The sequence below is a fragment of the Protopterus annectens genome, chromosome 6.part0, assembly GCF_019279795.1.
Source record: "Protopterus annectens isolate FY-2018-M chromosome 6.part0, PAN1.0, whole genome shotgun sequence".
In the NCBI taxonomy this organism is placed as follows: Eukaryota; Metazoa; Chordata; order Ceratodontiformes; family Protopteridae; genus Protopterus; species Protopterus annectens.
In genome coordinates, this window is record NC_056737.1 from 240,163,047 (window position 1) to 240,183,037 (window position 19,991).

At 43.0% G+C, this 19,991-nt stretch overlaps 1 protein-coding gene across 6 annotated transcripts in view; it reads right to left on the reverse strand.

Annotated features, from left to right (window-relative positions):
• The window catches only part of ACTN1 (actinin alpha 1), a 744,367-nt gene that overhangs the window by 495,827 nt on the left and 228,549 nt on the right, over nt 1–19,991 (reverse strand). For all 6 annotated transcript variants that reach the window (XM_044073986.1, XM_044073984.1, XM_044073982.1 and 3 more), the window contains exon 2: nt 18,999–19,113. In XM_044073986.1, coding sequence (XP_043929921.1) covers nt 18,999–19,113 — 115 coding nt within the window. The remainder of the gene's footprint in view (nt 1–18,998; nt 19,114–19,991) is intronic.

Below are 19,991 nucleotides of genomic sequence, written 5' to 3' on the forward strand. Positions count from 1 at the left end.
CAGTACGGGGCAATTACGATCATATTTGGTTATTCCTATCTGACCTTTACTAAGACCTTAGGCAGAGGAGGAAAGGCGTAGACTGATATCACAGACAAGCATGGAAAGTGGATGCCCTAAGTCCTTGTGCAGAATTTGTCCAGTTGATAATTCTGAGGAGAGGCAAATAGATCTATGTTCGGACTCCCCCATTTCTCTGTTATGCTGAAGACTTGTGGATCCAGTTTCCACTCATGAGGGTCCATAAGATTTCTGCTTAGGTCATCTGCCAGAGTATTTTGTTTTCCTGGCAGGAATGGAGCTTGAAGATGTACTTGGTAAGTCAAGGCTGTGTCCCACAATGCCATGGCTAAGTCTGCAAAGGGGATAGGAATGTGCACCCCCCCCTTCTTGTTTATGTACCACATAACCGTGGTGCTGTCTGTCTTTATCAGTAGTTGTCCTGGATGAAGTAAGTCCTTGAAGGCTGTCAGGGCATTCTGAACAGTTAACATCTCTTTCTGGTTGATATGCAGATACATTTGTTTTGGGCTCCATATGACCTGAATGCATCTCCCCACCAGGTGGGCCCCCCAAGCATAGTCTGATGCATCTGTAGTTAGGGTTTGGGTGGCAGGGGGTAGAGTGAAAGACCATCCCATGTTCTGGTGACATGTCTCTGCCCACCAAAGAAACTCCTGTTGTAGGCAGGGAATGAGAGGAATCATTGTTTCCAGACTGTGACAATGTTGACTCCATAAACTTTTTAGATACCACTGTAGTTTCCTTATATACAGTCTTGCATATGGAATTAGTGGAATGCAGGATGCCATGAACCCCAAAGCCTACAGAATTTGTCTTGCAGATAACTGTGTTTTTGTTGCCATCCGTTTGAAGTAGTCAGTTGCCTTTGTTTGTCTGGCGTAAGGTAAGCCATCTATGGGCAGTTGTATTCAAGCTTGCACCCAGGAATGTAATCTTTTCAGAAGGTACCAGTTGTGATTTATTTTCATTTATGGTGTACCCTAGGCATGTTAGAAGCTTTTTTCACAAACGCCAGATGTTGAAGAAGAATGTCCTTGTTTTCTGCTTGAATAAGACAGTCCACAAGTAAGGATAGATATGTATACTTCTTTGTCTGCAAAATGCAATTACTGGTACTAGGCACTTTGTAAAGACCCTGGGTGCAGGAGATAAGCCAAAGGGCAGTGCAGAGAATTGGTAATGCATAAAACCAGCCTTGAAGCAGAGGTATCTTCTGCATGATTCCCTTATTGGGATATTCAGGTATGCCTCAAAGTCTAGAGTCACTAGCCAATGGTTCTTGCCCAGCATGGGCAGAAGCTGCTGCAAAGTTAGCATTTTGAATTTTGGTATGTCCAAGAATGTGTTCAAAATTGATAAATCCAGTATTGGGCACCAGGCATTGTCTTTTCTGGGTACCAAGAACAGTCTTGAGTAAAACCCTTGTCCTTTTTCCTGTTCTAGCACTGGCTGAATAGCCCCCATATCCATGAGGGACGTTTTGTTTCTGTTCCTCTGCCCATTGATTTTGTGGCAGATCTGGCCAACCGTTTGGAACTGGCAAGGTATGGAAATGAAATCTGTATACCTGGGATACTATGTTTAATACCCACTTGTCCTGGGTTATTAACTGCCAATTTTGAGCATGAAGTGCTAATTTTCCCCCTAAGGGGGCTGCCAAAAGATAAGTGCTTAATGATGGCAGAGGGAAGTCATTGAGACTGTTTACTGTAGGGTTGTGCTTTGTTTTCTCCAGATTTGGAGGTAGAGGCACCCCATTGTTTTGACCTGTAATAACCCTGTGATTGGTATCTAGAGCCTTTTGAGCACCTGGATTTGCCCCGTGAGGCTCTGTCGGACACAGGAAAGGACCAACTTTTTGTAGGCCAGTGTCTACTGAATCTTGGTGGCTGCACTCGTAAGAAGTCTTACAGTTTGCATACACTTAGCTTTCTCTTCCATTTTCTTTAAAACCTCTTCTGCCTCATTACCAGGGTATCATGCTATAAAGGTGCATCCAACAATTTAGCTTTAACATGATCAGGCAGATTTTGCCCCTTGAGCCAGGCATGCCTTCTAATCACAGATCCAGTAACTGCGGCCCTGCAGGAGGCCTCCAAGGAATCAAAACCACATTGCAAAGTATGCTTTCCAACCTGTTCTGCTGCATGCAATAATTCCTGTAATTGTTTATTTTCCACACATTCAGAAATCAACATCATTTTCTGTTTCAATAATCCCATAACATGCTGTTGATATTTAAGCATATGAAACTGGCAGTTTAAGGCCCTAATTGCCAAGGTTGCAGACGTATAAACCTTCTTTCCCCATCTATCCAGCGCCCTGGAATCTCTATCAGAGGGGGTAGGATTATTAGCTGTTGAGGCCTTTACACCTTTGGGACCCTGTGAGATAGTTTCAAGGTCAGCAGGATTTTTTAATAAAAATTTGTGGGAGTCAGGAACCCTGTAATATCGGTCTGGCTTACTAGGAGCCGGACGTAGGGAATCTGGAGCCATGCTTGATTCTGAAAACACATCAACAATGTCTAATACAGGAGGTATGGCCAAAGGCCTATGCCGAGGAAGAAGGAAATCCCTAAGCCTCTTTTTTGATTCTGAGAAATCCTGACTCTCCCAATGAAAATGTCCCCTCAAAATATGCAACGTTTCTCCAAAAGAATAATCTTCAGGTGGAGATGCTGAAGGGATGGATTCCTCTGCATCTGAATCCTCATAGGGTGGTATAGAAAATTCTTGATCAGAAGAGGAGTCAGAAGAAACAGAAACCTGATCTGAAGATTCATAATCAGTGTACTGCCTAGGCCTCTTATGGGGGGGGGGGGGGGGTTTGGGAACCCCTGATCAAGGTAATTAAGTCTTCAGTCATTATGATCATCCATTTTGTGGGCATAGAGGCCTGAGCATGTGGCTCATGCGTCAGTTTTTTAACCTTAGAAGTTGCTTTTGTCTTTGTTTTTGAAGCTGGTGTCAGTTTTATATAGAAATGCTGAGGCCTGAAAACACCCTCAGAAGCCGGTGCCTGCTCAGCGGCTCCAGACCAATCGGAGGGAGAGACATCCACGGGTACAATACTTTGAGAATCTCTCGGCATGCCGGACTCCACATGGGTCTCGGTAGAGGCCTGCGACTCGAAAGTAGTGGGTATCAGGGGCTGCGAAAGCACCTCACTGAGTACCGGCGACTGGCTTAGGAGAAGCTTCGTCGTCGGTTTTGGACACAGACGGTCTGTCTCTGTCCTTTTCTTTGTGTTTTTTGTGAACTCCAGTAGTCGGATTGCTATCAGACGACATTTCAGGGTAATTAAATTGGTTTCCAAAATATTTTTAAGCAAAGATATACCGACGCTTAAGAGTGCGTTGGTTAAATCTAGCACAAAACCAACAGCAAGGCATGTTATGATCTGGGCCTAGGCAAGGAATACAGTACAAATGAAAATCCTTATGAGGGATTTGCTTCCCACAAGTAATGCAATTATTAACTTTTACTGACATTGGTACGGAGCAAGAAAAAGTTTCCCCAACGGGGTACTTAGCTTTAATTGAAGACTTCAATTCTGAAACTCGAATGCGAAAATTTCAGGAGTCAGCAGACTGGCACTTGCTAACTGCTTCTGCTTTGGGCAGCGCACGGCAATAAAAGACTAAAGAAAATGGCGTCGGCTGCATGTTTTATACCCCTGATGACCGGACGTCATGGAAGAGGAGACAGCAACCGACGCAGGACCCAAGACTTTGATATTCAGGTCGACTGAGGGCAACCTGCCAGCAGATTACCCAAATGTAATGACTGCAACAGTGAAACACGAAAAACATCCCCATTTCAAGTACAGTACATTGCAATACAATATTGGGTTCACCACCAGTGCAAGAAAACACATCTAGATAATACAGAGATAAATTTCTGCTGTGCATGGTTGTCATGTTACATTGGTTTCATCCTTCTATGCATTCTCTGGTCAGCAAGAGAAATGAGTCCCTGTCTTGTTTGCACTGTGGTACTGATGCACGGATTAAGACATTTCTTAGTAACGGTTGCTGTAATGTTGAAGTACAGTTATTTTATTACATTAACTAGTACCACTTTTATCTTTTTATACATGCTGAACTCCCTAATGAAAGAAACATGAATAGTTCCCTGAACTGTGGAAACTAGACTCAGTGCTGCTATACATATATAGAACATGTCATGCTGCACTTTGTAATGTAGAGACTTGTCAACAGGTGCATGGATGTCTCGTCACGACAAAGTAACATACAAAGAATACACAGAATACTTCCAGTTAAAAGAAAATTACAATTTACAACATACAGACACTGCCCCCCCCCCCACACACACACAGAGTAATAGGTGCACAAACACTTGTAATCGTGCTCAGAGATAGTCGTAACCATTGCATAGGCTGCATTAAATCAGGCTGATGCATGGACCTCAGTTTCTGTGGGTTTATATGAACAAGATATTAGCTGCAAGTTACTGTCAACTAAAGCAGCAGCTTCCTATGGAAGGCCACAAGTAGCTTGTACAATAAACCCTGTGATGCGGCTGGTATACAGCAAGTAAAGGAATAATGAGCAATGGTGGGAGGAAACAGACAAATCACCTGCATTTATGCAGCGTCTCTATGGCACTAAACTAACCTGCTATAACAGCACAGGCCAGAAATGTGATGCTCTGTGAAGACAAAGGTCCAGGTCACGTTTAATAAAAAGGCCACAAACTGTGGTATGTAACTTCTTTTCTCTAGGCAGAGCAACTTCCAGGGCTAAGACTTCAGTTGCAGTGTCCTGCCAGAGACCAGTGCAAGTGCTTGAAATAACTTCACTTTTGCAATACTGCCAATTTGAAGGAAAGGGCATTAAAACAGCTTTCTGCTCCTGTCTTAGTATACATATTACAAAGAGCAATGTCTCATTAACAAAAGCTGATGAGACTGAGCTGCTAATACAGCCTTCAAAAGCTTTGCATTACTGCTTCACTAAAGGGATTCAACACACGCGAAAAAATATCCACATTAGAATAACACTATTTTGTTAGAAACGATGAAGGGGAGAAAATGTACTTTGTAAGAGACAACTGGAATCACACAACACCTAACTTTTAATGCAATACAGGGAAACAGTATGAACCAGTTACTTAATATACCAAAATAATTTACCTAAATATAATAAAAGAACCCTTGCACAAATGGATAACTAAGGTTGTTCTGGAATTGCCATAACTGTCGCAGACCACTAAGCCTTCCCCACAGCTGTAAGGAGCATTTGCACACTTGTTTTTTAGGCAGATCTTAGAAAGAAAAAATATACAATAAACAGTGAATTTCTGATGCGTTTGCACTTTTCTAAGGGTAAATGAAAGAATGGAAAGAGGCAGTGCCATTGCTTACTACAGGCAGTCCAAAGAAAAGATCAATGTATTGAAAAAAGCACTAGGTGGATGCAGGACAGAAACGCAAGACTTGATCAGCTAGCTAACAGAGGAGCAATCAAAAAATACCAGACAGCTAACAAACAGTGAAAACTGAGACATGTGTGTTTCTGTAGCAGGATTTATCCCTTGCTTGTCCCAAATCAAGACTTGGCCCTCTACTCCTCAGTTTTGCATATATTTAGTGTGTGTGTGTGGTCTATACCTACATAACATATGTGGTCTATACCTACATAACATATAGACGCGCGCACACACACACACACACACACACACACACACACACACACACACACACACACACACACACACACACACACACACACACACACACAACGGTTGTGTCCACTTACCATAAATGTAGCTGTCTGAGTGTATTCTCTGTTGCAGTCCTGACAGTTGGGATTTCCTGCCATGAAAGCCCTCGCTCATCCAACTACTAGAGAAACTTATTTCACCTTCCAGGCTGGTGGATGTCTCAACCAGTGTCTGTATGCTCAGGTATAAAGTGAGTCAGCCTGAGTCATCACATCAGTTATTTCCTTAGCCCCATGAATAAGAAGCCCACAGTTAAGCAAAAGAGAATAAAGAAAGGGGGCACCTAACCCAGGGAAGCCTGGGGAAGTGCCCAAAGTCATCAAACTTGGAAATTCTAGGCCTACCTAGTAGGCCAAGGGGAAAGGAGGGAGGGAAAGATGACTGCAACAGTGAATACACTCAAACATCTACATTTATGGTTAAGTGTACACAACTATACTTTCTTCATGTTTCACTGTTGCAGTCCTGAAAGTTGGGAAGATTCTGGAATCTTAACTGAGGGTGGATGGAGATCCAGTAGAGGACAGGATCCCTTGCAGTACTGCAGAGGCAAATCCTGCTCTAGATTTAGAGAAAGCTGGTAGGTGGTAATGCCTTGCAGTACTGCAGAGGCAAATCCTGCTCTAGATTTAGAGAAAGCTGGTAGGTGGTAATGCCTTGTAAAGGTATGCACAGAAGACCCAAGTGGCTGCTCCCAGAATGTCTTTGGTGAGGACCCCTTAAGGAAAGCTACAGAAGTAGCAGTGGTCATGGTAGGGTGAGGTCTTACCAAATGCTTTTTTTTGCCATGGATGACTGTAGCAGAAAGAAGTGCAGGGAGAAATCCATTTGGAGAAGGTCTGTTTAGAAGATGGTTTCCCTTCAGATGCGACGGCAAATGTTATTTACAGTTGATCTGATTTCCTAAAGGAAATTGTCCTGTCTAGGTAGAAATGTAACATTCTGTGCACATCCAGGGAGTGCAGTAATCTTTCTCTCTTGTTCTGAGGATTGGGAAAAAGGTAGGCAGATGGATGGCTTGACTCAAAGACACATTAGTTACCATCTTAGGCATAAAGGAAGAGTTGGTCCTGAAGAAAACCCTGCCTTTATGGAAGATGATGAAAGGTTCGACTGCCATTAGGGCCTGTAACAGAGACCCTTCTAGCAGAGGTAATGGTTAAAAGAAGAGCAGTCTTCTAAGTGAGGAATTTTAGAGGCATTAACTGCTGGTTCAAAGGAAGGCAAAGTCAATTTTTCAAGCACACAACTGAGGGCCAAAGGAGGTGTGTTTTTCCTCCTGTGACGCCCAACGTGAATGACACTCTTAAGGAATTGTTTCAAGAGGGGGTGTGAAAAGATTGGGGGGAGAACAGAAATGTAAGCGGAGATGGCTGAGGCATGTATTTTTATGGAGGAGTAGGAAACGCATTTATCCACTAGACTGGCCAGATACTCCAGGATGGCTGAAATGTTAGCGGAGCTTGGCCCAAGGTGGTGACTCTGGCACCAAGCAGAGAATCTTTTCCATTTGGCTGCACAAGACATCCTTGTGTTGGACTTCTGGATTCCTTTAGAACATTTTGCAACTGTTGACTTGAGTTGGTAACAGGTGTTGGGGGATAATCCAGGCTGACAGGTTCAGGGTCTGCAGATTGGGGTGCACTATCCTCCCTTTGTCTTGGGTCCAGAGGTCTACCCTCTGTAGTAACTGCCAAAGTTTTTGATTGGTGAGCTGGAGGAGAATAAAACAAACCGTGTTGCCTTGGCCAGTTTGCAGCTATCAGAATGGTCCTTGGAACCGCCTCTCATTTTTAGAGGGACTCGAGGCAAAAGAGGTGGGGGGATAAGCACAAATGAAGAGGCAAGTCCATGGGAAGGAGAAGGCATCCATTCTCCATGCTGATGCCTTTCTTGTCATGGTACAAAAAATTTCTCCAGCAAAGCACTGTCCTTGCTGGCAAAGTCATCCACCTGTGTGGGGTACCTCAACTTTGAGTTATGCTGTGGAAAATATCTCTGTATAGTTGCCACTCGTGGGGGGGTCTGTCAAGCTCATGCTGAGGTGATCTGCAAGGGTGTTTTGTACCCCTGGCAGATATTGTACTAGGAAAAGTCCCATGCAGTGTTCTGTCTCCCAGACTTGCACGGCTAGACGGAACATGGTGCAGAAGTGTGTGCTTCCTTGCCTGTTTAGGTACCACATGATTGTGGTGTCGTCAGTCTCTACTACCAGCAACCCTGATATCTATTTCTCTTTGAAGGCCAGCAGGCCTTTTAGAAACACCACAAGTTCTTTCCAATTGATGTGCCTTTTCTTGGTCTGGGAATACCACAACCCATGGGTTTGGGAATGCTTGGTATGGGCATCCCAAGCAATGTTTAAGGTGTCTGTGGTGAAGGTTTAACCATGAGGAGAGAATTTGAAGGGCAAGCCCTGATTCTGGGTGCAAGCCTGTACCCACCATGCAAGCTGTTGTTAGCAAGGTATCAGGTGTACCTTGGTGTCCAGAGGCTGCATGCTCTGGCACCACATATTCTCTAGATACCACTATGTATAGCCTGGCTAGTGGTACCATGAGGATACAGAATATGCATGGTTTGCACTGTAAGTTCTGGAAGTAGCTGGTCAAAAACCTGACCTTGTCTGGGGAAAAGGAAAGAAGGATTTTTGGGGGGAAGAGTCCAGAGTCCAGGAGTGTCCCTAGGATAACCATCAGTTTGGATGGTAGTGATGGACTTCTTTAGGTTTAGAGTGAACGGCAAGGAAGATAGGAGGTCCTGCATAAAAGTCTGGTCTTTGAGAATCTTTGACTGGTCTGAGGCCTGTATTAGGCAATTTTCCAGGCAGAGGTAAATCAGAACCCCTTTGGTCCCACATAATGCAATGGGCAGGAGGTAGGCACTTTGTGAAAACCCTTGGTGCAGTAGACAGCCCAAAGGGCAGAGCAGAGAACTGATAATGACTGGATCTTGCTCTCAAGCGAAGAAAACATCTGTGCAACTTTGAGATGCATATGTGAAGATAGGTGTCTTTTAGGTCTAAAGACACCATGAATGCCTGAGGGGCTAACATGGGGAGTTGGTTCTGCAGGGTCAACATTTTGAATTTTGATACTCTGAGAAAAAGGTTTATGTTGGCCAAGTCCTGAATAGGACACAAAGACCCTTCTTTTCTGGATACCAGGAAGAGTAGAGTAAAATCCTTTCCATTCTTTATCTTCTGGAGCTGGCTCCACTGCTGCCTGTGAACACAAAGTTTGAATTTGCTTTAGAGCCAAAGTTTTTTGACTTTACGGTACATCTGGGTATCCTGAAAATTTTAAGGGTTCTTTGAAGGTGAGTTTGTAACCATGGGCAATATTTAGAACCCACTGAGCTGAGGTAATATGGGTCCAGTTTTGATAAAAACTGGATAATCTTCTCCTAGCCGTGGGGTGGGGCTGGGAAGGGGGGATGGAAATGGAGAGTCGTAGTTGCTCTCTGGCAGGGGCAGGTGTCCTAGAATTCCCTTGTCTGTGCAAATCTGAGGTCCACTGCCTAGATCTTTGTTGCTGTGGTATATGCCTGGGAGTTCTGTCCCTCTGAAGCTTTTACCGTTTGCTCCTAGATTAGGTGGAAAAAGACCAATGTTTGTCCAGAAAATTCCTGCTGAACCTGGGGGGGGGGGGGGGGGTTGCACCTGTAGAAAGTCCTTTACTATTTGCACAGATTTTGCCTTGTCCTCCATCTTTTTGAGGACAGCTTTAGGACCAAAAATGCATGCTTTGTCAAGGGGGCATCCAGGAGATTAGCTTTTACGTGGTCTACAAGGGGATGCTCCCTAAGCCAAGTGTGCTTGCTGATCACTGCTAGTGACAGCTGCCCTGCAGGTGGCCTCCATGGCATCATATCAGCAGTAATGGGAGTGTTTTGCCACATGAAAACTGGAGTGGCACAGGTCTGATGTTCCTTAGAAAGGTTTTTACCCTCTAGACCGGAGAGCTTTTGTTTTATTTGGCCAAATGTGGTCGACTGATATTTCATCATATGAAACCGACAATGGAGGGCCCCTCATGGTGAGGATAGCCGAAGTGTATACTTTCTTTCCAAATCAAGCACCCTAATTTGTCAGTGGGTAAAAGGTTCTTAGAGGTACTGGTATTGGACCCCTTAGAGTCAGGGGTGACCACTTCAGGGTCAGCAGTTGGGTTTAAACAGTAAAAATCTGTAAAAATGGTCAGGCTTTCTGGGTATAGGAGGGAGCGAGTCTGGTTTTAAGGAAACATCCTGGAAAACATCTTCCACTGTTCCCAGGATAGGTAGGATTGCTAGGGATTTGTACTCCGGGAGGTCAAAGAAATCTCTAATTCTCCTTTTGGCATGTGGATATTCTTTTGCTTCCCACTGGAAATGTTGTCTCATAGCATGAAGAGTCTCTCCAAAGGTGAGGTCTTCAGGAGGACAGGCAAATGGGAGAATTCCCACTGAATCAGATTCTTCATAAGAGGTGCAAGTGGGGCCTTCCTCAGATGCAGAATTCTCCAAATCAGACTTTTCTTCAGAATGCAGTGGGTCCAGAAGAATTTGGGGTGGGTGTCTTTTCCCTGGGGTGATATCCCCTGAAGTCTGTCTAGACCTTAAAATGTTAATGAGGTCTTCAGCCAATCTGATCAAATCCTGTCGGTGTCCCTAAAACTGGGAGCCAATAGGCCTAGGCATACACCCAGCCATAATCTCTTTCTTTGGTGTGGGTTTGGTCTTTGGCCTAGGAGCAATAGACACCCTGGCGCCTGACTCTTTAGTTTGTAGATGCACTGGAATGGCCCTTGAACAAGAAGAGTCCCCGGTTGGCAGTCGCTCATCAGAAACCAAGGCCAGCTGAGTGGTCCTGGACTCTACCAAGAAGCTGTAGAAGGAGAAGGGACTGAAGGCATGTCCAACTCCAAATGGGGCTCGACAGAGGTCTGGGTCAGTAAATCAATGGTTGAAGGGGGCTGCAAAAGCCCCTCACCTTCCCAAACAAATCAAAAGTCAATGGAGAACATTGACATCTGTGCAGTGACAGAGACCTGGTTCAAAGCTCCAGAGAGCACCCCTGCATGACCAGGCTAAAATTTATACCACACCTTTCGGCCACCTAACCCAGAACGAAGCACTAAAGGCGGAGGCGTGTCCATATTCATTAAGGATATCCACACCTCCAGGCTAGTTGCACAGCATAATGCATCCGAGATTATCCAAGTGCAACTAACTCTGGGAAAGACCGCAATCCAAATTGTAGCTTGCTACAGACCCCCCACCATGCCCCAGGATTCCCACTCCTCATTTCTTGATACACTGGAAAGTATTAGGGTACAACCCAACACCCTAATAATGGGCGATTTCAACTACCACACCATTAACTGGGAAAACTACTCATGTACCAAATTTTTTGCTCAACGTTTTCTAGAATTCATAAATTCCAACGCCTTGGATCAACTTATTCACATCCCCACTAGGGGCAGCAATATCCTAGACCTGGTCATTACCAACATGGGAAACAAGTTTTCCACACCAGAGGTCAATTCCTCGTTGGTCAGATCTGACCACAAGCTAATCAGCCTAGACATCCACATCCCACCCCCAATTAGGGAAACCATCGTAAAAAACTTCTCCAAAGCCAACTTCACACTTCTTAAGACAGAAGTGGCAAACTTCATGACACCCATGCAGACAGACAATAGAGGTATGACTGCTGAATCCTACACAAATGCACTTTATAAGCACTTACACGAGTGCATGGATCATGCTATCCCTAATAGAACCAAGATGTTATCTTCCAAAAAAAGGAAGCCAAGCTGGTGGTCCTCTGCCAAACTCTACAACAGAAGAAAGAAACTGTTGCAAAAAAAAAAAAAGAGTAAAATCCCATGACTGGAGGAACTCCCTGGTCAACCTCAGTAAGAAGCTGAGATCCCTCATAAAATCCTCCAAAGCTACTTACGAAAACAAAATTGCCACTAACTCTAAAGACAACCACAAAGCATTCTATAGCTATGTCAAGAATCTCAATTGGAACACTCAGATCTGCTCGGAATTACAGCACAATGGCATTAAATATACAGAACCAACTGATATTGCCAACATCCTAGCAGATAGGTTCAGTGCTAACTTTACCCCCTTCTCACCCCCTAGAGGGCCCATCTCTATACCGGAAGAATGCAAAGTTCCCATAATCACGGCTGCACAGGTAAAAAAAAAAAACTCTCTCCAAAGCCAAGAACACAGCATCCATGGGACCCGACAATATCCCAGGCTGCATTCTACATGAACTACAGAATGAATTGGCACCCTACCAAAGTACCATGTTCAATCATAGCCTCACCTCAGGCTTTGTACCCACTGAATGACGCACCGCGACGGTTATCCCACTCCACAAAGGGGGAGCCACGACGGACCCCGAGAACTACCGCCCCATTAGCCTGACGAGCCTGGTCTGCAAGGCCATGGAACGTATCATCGTGGAACTCATAAACAAAGACATTGGTAATCTCCAAACTCTGGACCCTACTCAGTTTGGATTTGTAAAAGGCAGATCATGTCTCCTAAACCTGATTGACTTTTTTGAAGCAGTCACCAAAGCCATAGATGAGGGTAAAATGGTTCACACAGCTTATCTAGATCTCGCCAAGGCTTTAGACACCATCCCCAACTCTGGAATTATAGAGAAGCTCACTAAATTAGGTATAAATCCCTATGTCACAAGATGGGTTGCCAACTGGCTCACGGACAGAACCCACACTGTGAAAGTAGCAGATTCCAAATCTGACTTCAGACCAGTGACAAGTGGAGTACCACAGGGTTCAGTCCTGGGTCCTCTCCTGTTTGGTATCTACTGCTCTGAAGTGCAGGCTACCACAGAAGGCCTTTGGCTAACAAAGTTTGCAGATGACTGCAAACTAGGAGCCATAATCGAAACTTCTAACGATGTGGACAAACTACAAAAGGGCCTCACTGAGACAGATACCTGGTGTCAAAGCCATGGCCTGAAGCTCAATGCCAAAAAGTGTATTGTCAACCCTCTGGTAAAAACTCTGTGCCCATGAACTACCACATAGCTAGTAGTCTACTTAATGCTGAAAATGTGATGAGACCTTGGGACACTGGTGGACAGTAGTCTCTCCTTTGATAATCACATCGCCACAGTGGTCAGGAAATCCTACGTGGCTCATCTCATCACAAAAGGATTCTCATCCAGAAAAAAAGAAGTCATTGCTCCCCTCTACTCATCACTCATTATAGAGTACAATGCTCCTTTTGGTATGTACCTCACAAGACATCTACAACAACTGGAAAGACCACAGAAATACCTCACAAAAAGGATTACTGGCCTCAAACAGATGCCCTACGCAGACAGTCTCAAAAAACTACAGCTTTACTCCATCGCATATCACCTACTCAGGGGCAATCTCTGCCTAACATACAAAGCTATGTCAAACCCAGAGCTGTTGGACATGCTCCACTTAAAGAAATCCCAATCCCTCAGAGCTATACGCTCTAGGGACCTAAACCTTGTCACCACAATAAACAGAACATGCTGGAGGGATAGATTCTTGTCCCAGAGACTTCCCATACTCTGGAACAGACTACCTATCTATGTCAAACAGAGCTCATCAGCACTCTTCAAGAAAAATCTTGATGACTGGATGGGAAATGGGAGATTCACCACAGGGATCACTTCTGTGGCTCTGCTCGACAGAGGCACAGGAAACTTTTCTTGGGTGGTGAAAGCCAGGGTACATTTTTTGGCTAGGCTTATATAGACCCTAGGGCCAATAGCCTAGTACCTGCCTATGGGCCTATAAGTCAGGGGGTGAGAGTGTTGTCCATGGCTTTTGTTTCTTATCTTTTTTGCGTTTAGGTACACAGAGCTCAGAATGACCGGCAGATGCAAAAGTATGCGACTGCAGAGATTTTTGCCTCAGAAAAATAAGCTAAAAACTCTGCTCTACACCTAATAGTTCTAGTATTAAACCTAGCACAGAAACAGCAGTTAGGGACATTGTGGTCTGGGACTAAAGTTACACAAAGCGTATGGATATCTGTGTGGACTTTGTTTACCTCAGCGGAGACAATTACTATCTGATACCAGTGAAATAATAAAGAAAATAGTTCCCCAGTGGGGTACTTCTCTTTCTGATGAAGTCTCTCTGGTGCGGACTGTCCGCCACAATTTAAATCTGCTTCAACCTCCAGTGGCAAGAAAGAACTGAAGTGATGACACAAGCTGGTTACTTTTATATCGGAGTGTACTAAAGTCAGTTAAGGCGTCCAGCAGCCTAGGAGATAAAATAAGCTTCTCTGGTAGTCAGGCCATACGAGGGATTTCACAGCAGGAAATCCCAACTGTCAGGAGTGCAACAGTGAAACACAAGGAACATGAATATATATATATATATATATATATATATATATATATATACACACATACACACATCTCTAATCTAATCTATATATCTATCTATATAATCTATATATCTATCTATAATATCTATCTATAATATCTATCTAAATATCTATCTAAATATCTATCTAAATATCTATCTAAATATCTATCTAAATATCTATCTAAATATCTATCTAAATATCTATCTAAATATCTATCTATATATCTATCTATCCATATATCTATCTATATATCTATCCATATATCTATCTATATATATATATTTGCATATATGTGTGCGCGCGCGTGTATGTGTAGATAGGTATATGTATATGTGTGTGTGTGTATTTTATATATATATATATATATATATACACATATACATATATATATATATACACATATACATATATATATATATATATATATATATATATACACACACACACACACACACACACACACACACACACACACACACACGTAACAGAAAATATGAAAAAGTAGAAATATTATTCCACACAGGTAAACTAGGTATACAAATGTACGTTGACTACTAACTAACTGTAGTATTGTAGATGGTTATGTTTTCACCACTTGTGAAAGAACTGATAAAGATCCTGAAATATAAAACAGGCAACATTTGTACAAAAAATAGAGTATCAAAACATGGCAAAGTCACGTTGTACTCCAGAATAAATCACACATATGAACATTAACTACTAGTACATAGCTATATTACAAATATATGCAAGAATAAAACTAAATATTACAATGACCTACAGAGGTAATCAAACATTATCTTATACTAAGCACTGACCAGGCCAATTACTGAGTGCATCCCTTTGGGATAGATCTTGCTAAACATATCAAACAACCGGAAAGACCCCACAGGTTCCTAACTAAAAAGATCACAGGCCCTGAGCTACTAAGTTAGGCTGGAAGCTCTATCCCTTTTATTCAGTGTCTTACAGATTTTGAGGAGGAATCTGTGTTTTGCTTACTGTGCCATTAGAAACCAGATAGCCCAAGGCCACCTGTTTCTCCACAGGTTCAATATTTCCACCAATACTAAAAGCAGGAACCCAAATATTCACCAACAGGCAAATAAAACACAATGGAGGGACATGTTTATAACACAAAACTTTCCAGTCTCTAATGAATTTCCTTGCATGTTAACTCATTGCAGCTTATCTTCATATAAGCAAACTAGATGACTGCATGAATTATCCATAAATTTATTCCAGGATTGGCTCTCCTGGAAAAAGAAGGTGCAGCCTGAGGGAGGGTACTGCTGAGGCAAGAATGGTCTCGAGATTCAGTAGCCTTAGAATATCTGAATGTATGACTTTGCGATGAACTAGCCAGCTGAACAATTGTGATGTAGATAGTTTTGTTTCACAACGTGTGGATAAACGGAGATAAAGATCATGAACTGCTATCTACATTTATATCTAGGCAAGTATCAACCAGCAGATTGAGACACTACCACACATTGAAAATCAGCTTCATGCTACAAAACTGAACAGGCCAGACATGCTGAAGGACAAATGCTAGCCATATACTATAATTTTGTTTATTTCCCTGAGACAGGATACCTTAAACATGAACACTACCTCAGAAGAAATGGTAAGAATGTAGGACCGTAAGCTACACTTGTCCCTAAAACATACACATTTAAATTTATTATGACAGAAGTTTTTTTTTTTTTTTTTCTTCACTTTTTTTTTTCTTTTAAAAGTGAAAGACTGTCAAAGAAAGTGATAGCTGCACTTGAGTATTCCAGCTTGCTGTTGCTAATTTCTACAATGGTAAAATGGCAGCACTGTGAAATGGGTAAGCAGGAATATTAAAGGATGAAGGACTACTTAATGAAAGGCAATACCTTTGCTTAAGCAGTGTGAAAGTGCAGAATTAACATGGATTTCTCTTAACAGGCAGCTGATCTGCCTTTTGTATCAAAGAGCAATGATGTTCTGTAGGTTTTGCTAGATGAATGAAATCAGAGTATTCTTGGGTGCTTGAAGCAAGGAGGTCTTTTGGCCAAAGGAGCCATGATGGATAGATTTAGTTTTGGAATGAATACATTAACGGCTATTGCTCAACTAGCTTGGACTAGAAGTAAATATGAAATATCGCAGGCAGCTTTCAGTTGTAATGCACCTTTGAGGTAACTTGTTCTTCCTAAATCACAAAAGGTAAGATAGTCATCCAGACTTAATCCAGAGTCGTGTTTGTTGGCACTAGTTTAAGGTTAGCTTAAATTTCAACTCCCTTCCTGGGCTTAGTACTACTGACAGTCAGTTTGCTTTTTGTAATCCAATTCCATGCAAGAACAAAGTTTTGCAGAACTGTGTTTAAATCATTTACTGCCCTCAAGAAGTTATTACTTTGTCATCTGCAAAAAGTTTAGGTGAAGTAAAAAGCTATGATCTGCAAAGATACAATCCTGGTTGATTTAACCATACATGGCTTGGGCCCTGCCTCTACATCACTTGTTGACCTGGTCTGTACCTTCTCCCCCCAGACAGTTAGTGGTCCCAGTGGTGGGACTCAAATCCTCTGAAGGTTGCACATCTGCACACAAAGGACAGTGTCTATGGAAATTACTACTGGCCTCTTGGTTGAAAGGGTCTCCAATGTCAGGTGGCTAAAAGCACTCCTAGTAGACATTTATTTCACTTGGCTTATGACCGACTTGACAGGTCTGATTGTGCCTGCAACTGTTTGTATACTTATTTAGTCTTGTAATGACTCTTCTGCTTTATATGCGCCGTAGTGTCTTTTACTTAAGTTTGTACAGTTCTGGGCTCAATAACTCAAATTTTAATCTGAAATTCAACCCTCTGCCTCCAACAAGCATGGTGTTAACATCTGCATCCCTGAAGGAGCATGAGGTTTGGAAAAGCCAGGAATGGGAACCACCCAGTTAAGTACAAGAACCCCAAACAACCTTAAGTCTTTGTAGCCCCAAGTGCCAGAACTCCTCCTATCAAAGCAAAGTACTGTTACACAAGAAAATAACCCCAGTAGCCAAAACCTGCTCTGCCCAACCTCCCAGATGTCAGAAGAGAAGCCAGAGAAGACTGATGACTTATCTGCATTCAACAGAATAACAGTCATAGCCAACTCACCACGGAATCTTGCAAGTCACAGAAAGGAAGGCGTTTCAATGACAAAGAATAGATCCAGAGTCCCCTCTAAGAGCCATGAGATGAAATCCAGATTAAGCTATGATGAGAAGAATCGGCTTAAGCTTCTATGACTAGCAGGGAGCTGAAGTTAATGCAAGACCCTCCCCCCAAGACTGAGATGGAGCAACAGCAACCCCACACAGCACCAACTGCTGCCCTGGGGAAGGGGGGTATCATTGCAGGTTCACTGGATCTCCGTGCCCTCTAGAGAATAATTCCAACATGGTGGGAGGTCCAGAAAGGGAGACAAAGAGAAAAGCTGTCCTTCAAGCCTAAAACTACCCAAACTGCAGTAAGTTAAGCCAACCTGGGCGGGCTTAGCACCCAAAGCCATTCAAACTGACAAAATCCAGACCAGACACATACTGAAGCTAAATACCCAGGCAGTGCAGCTATCCAGATGGAAGTAGGTGGTGGCCTCAGTGAAAAAGGATCTTGGCAAAATAGAAAGGTCTTCTGAATGGGGTGACTGAAAGGTGCCCTACCACCAGAAAAGGCCTCCACAAGGACAGCCACCATGGAACACTTCAAGGAGATTGTGATGGACAACCTCCCTGTCAGAGTTCTTATTTCAGACAACATCAGGGTGGTCCTCCCATGGGGGTATGCAAAGGAGTTCTAACTCTATTGAACTTCTGCTCAAGGCAAGAATTTGAACTCCTCAGAGGCTGAAGGTCACCAGACCCATTTCCCTCCCAGAGACCAGGTTGGAAGATGTCACCTTTCCAAGAGTCCAAGTCACCATCCCCTCCCCTGACAAACTGAAAATGGGGTGCCAAAACCCAAAGGACTGATGAAAAGGTCCTGGCCCAAGGAGAAGCAGCAATGGCACTTTCTCAACTGGAAAGAAGTCAACATCCTCTATCTACTAGGCAAAGAATTCTGGGCCTGTTTTCCAGTTCCCCCAAGTGACTCCAAAGAGAACTAAATTGCTTAATCAGATGAAGAAGTCAAGTGTCTCAGAAAAATCCAGCTCCTCCTCTGACCATTAAGCATCTCTCCTACAATAGCCAAACACACTCAGCCAGAACAGTGTTTGGAACAACAAAAATTTGGCCTATGTCCAGAACATCAGATATAGAGATTCAGTTACCTAGTCACAGGGGTCTCAAGCAATGCTTTTCCATCACTTTACAGTCTTGAAAGGGGGGCAGATTACAAATTTATCATTACTGTAAACAAAATGAATACATTTCCTTCATGAAAGAGGTAGAAAGCAGACCAACATCCTTTGTGCAAAGTAAAGACAGCAAAAAAATTAGCACGGAAGAGACATGCTGTAGAGGAAATTTGCAAAGGGCTTAAGAGTAAATAATCAGTGCTTCAGGACAATGCATGTTAACAACCTTGCATGAATAAACTTCTACTAGGTTAACATAATGGTAAAAAATCCCTTGGCATACACAACAATAATTTTACTGAACTAATGATCCCTACTGAAATTAAACCAGTCACTTTATTATAAATTGATCACAGTATGACCAAACCACTGCCTGTTCTGAAATAACTTGGTTTGCTTGCTCTATCCAGCACTTTATCCAGACACAGCTGCATACTGTAATTCACTACTTGGATTTACAAATTTAAGTAAAGCTCTGATTTTCTGAAGTGGAACTCTGCTGCGTGCATCAAGCAGACCACACTTACCAGAAATCACTTCCAGTAGCAGCATCAGCTTAAGGCCATCACGGAAATCATCTTCAATACTCTCAATCTGTGTGCCCGCTTTCCGGAGATGTGAATTGCACCATGCTGTGAACGTCTGCAACAGGTAAACAAAAAATAATTACTAGGAAAGCAGTTGCTGCTACTCTTTCTTGAATTAATTCACATGTAATACATTACAAATAATCTGCAATTTGAAATGCTACAACACAAAGTAATGCAGAGTATTGTTCAGAGATAATTCATGCTTAAGTGCAAGACTTAATTTACTTCTTCCGAAATGCTCCTACTGGAATGCAAAAAAGTACTCTGATTTTTTTCAGTATCACCTCACCTCTGAAACAGTAGCACAATATCAGTACTGGATTAGAAAGCATCCCAAAATGATGCGCAGTAAGTTTACCTTTAAAATGCATGTGGGATCTTGTACAGAGTTTGATTTTGGATCTCGGCATGTTTGAATTGGTTATACACATCTATCTCATCTTCCTGTGCTGCAGAGAGAAATGGCTGACCATGTAAATGTCCTTAACTAAACTGGTATGGTAAATCCTCTGCAGTTATGCAGATCAAGCCTTTTCCAATGACAACATATAAATAAGTAGAGATTATCAGCAGCTTCAACAAATAGCTTAGATCATTGTTTCAACCCAGATTAAATGGATGGACATTACACAAGCTTAACTCTGTAGATAAGGTGAAGCTGGGACTCACCAATGCTGGTATACTATGCGACACCCGTGCCCTGGCCCAGCAATCAAGAAGCCTCAATCCTCACCACTAACACCAGTGAGGGGCATCTCATACAGGAGGAAAGGATAACAAATACACACAGTAAAGAGCACATAGAGATCACAGTCAGTCTGGGGTTAGTCGCTCCCTTGCTCTCCAGGTCCCCAATAAGGCTCCCCACTGGCACAGCTATAGGGTCCAGATCTCAGCCTAGTGGGCAAGCTAAATCCTCCAGCACCCTCT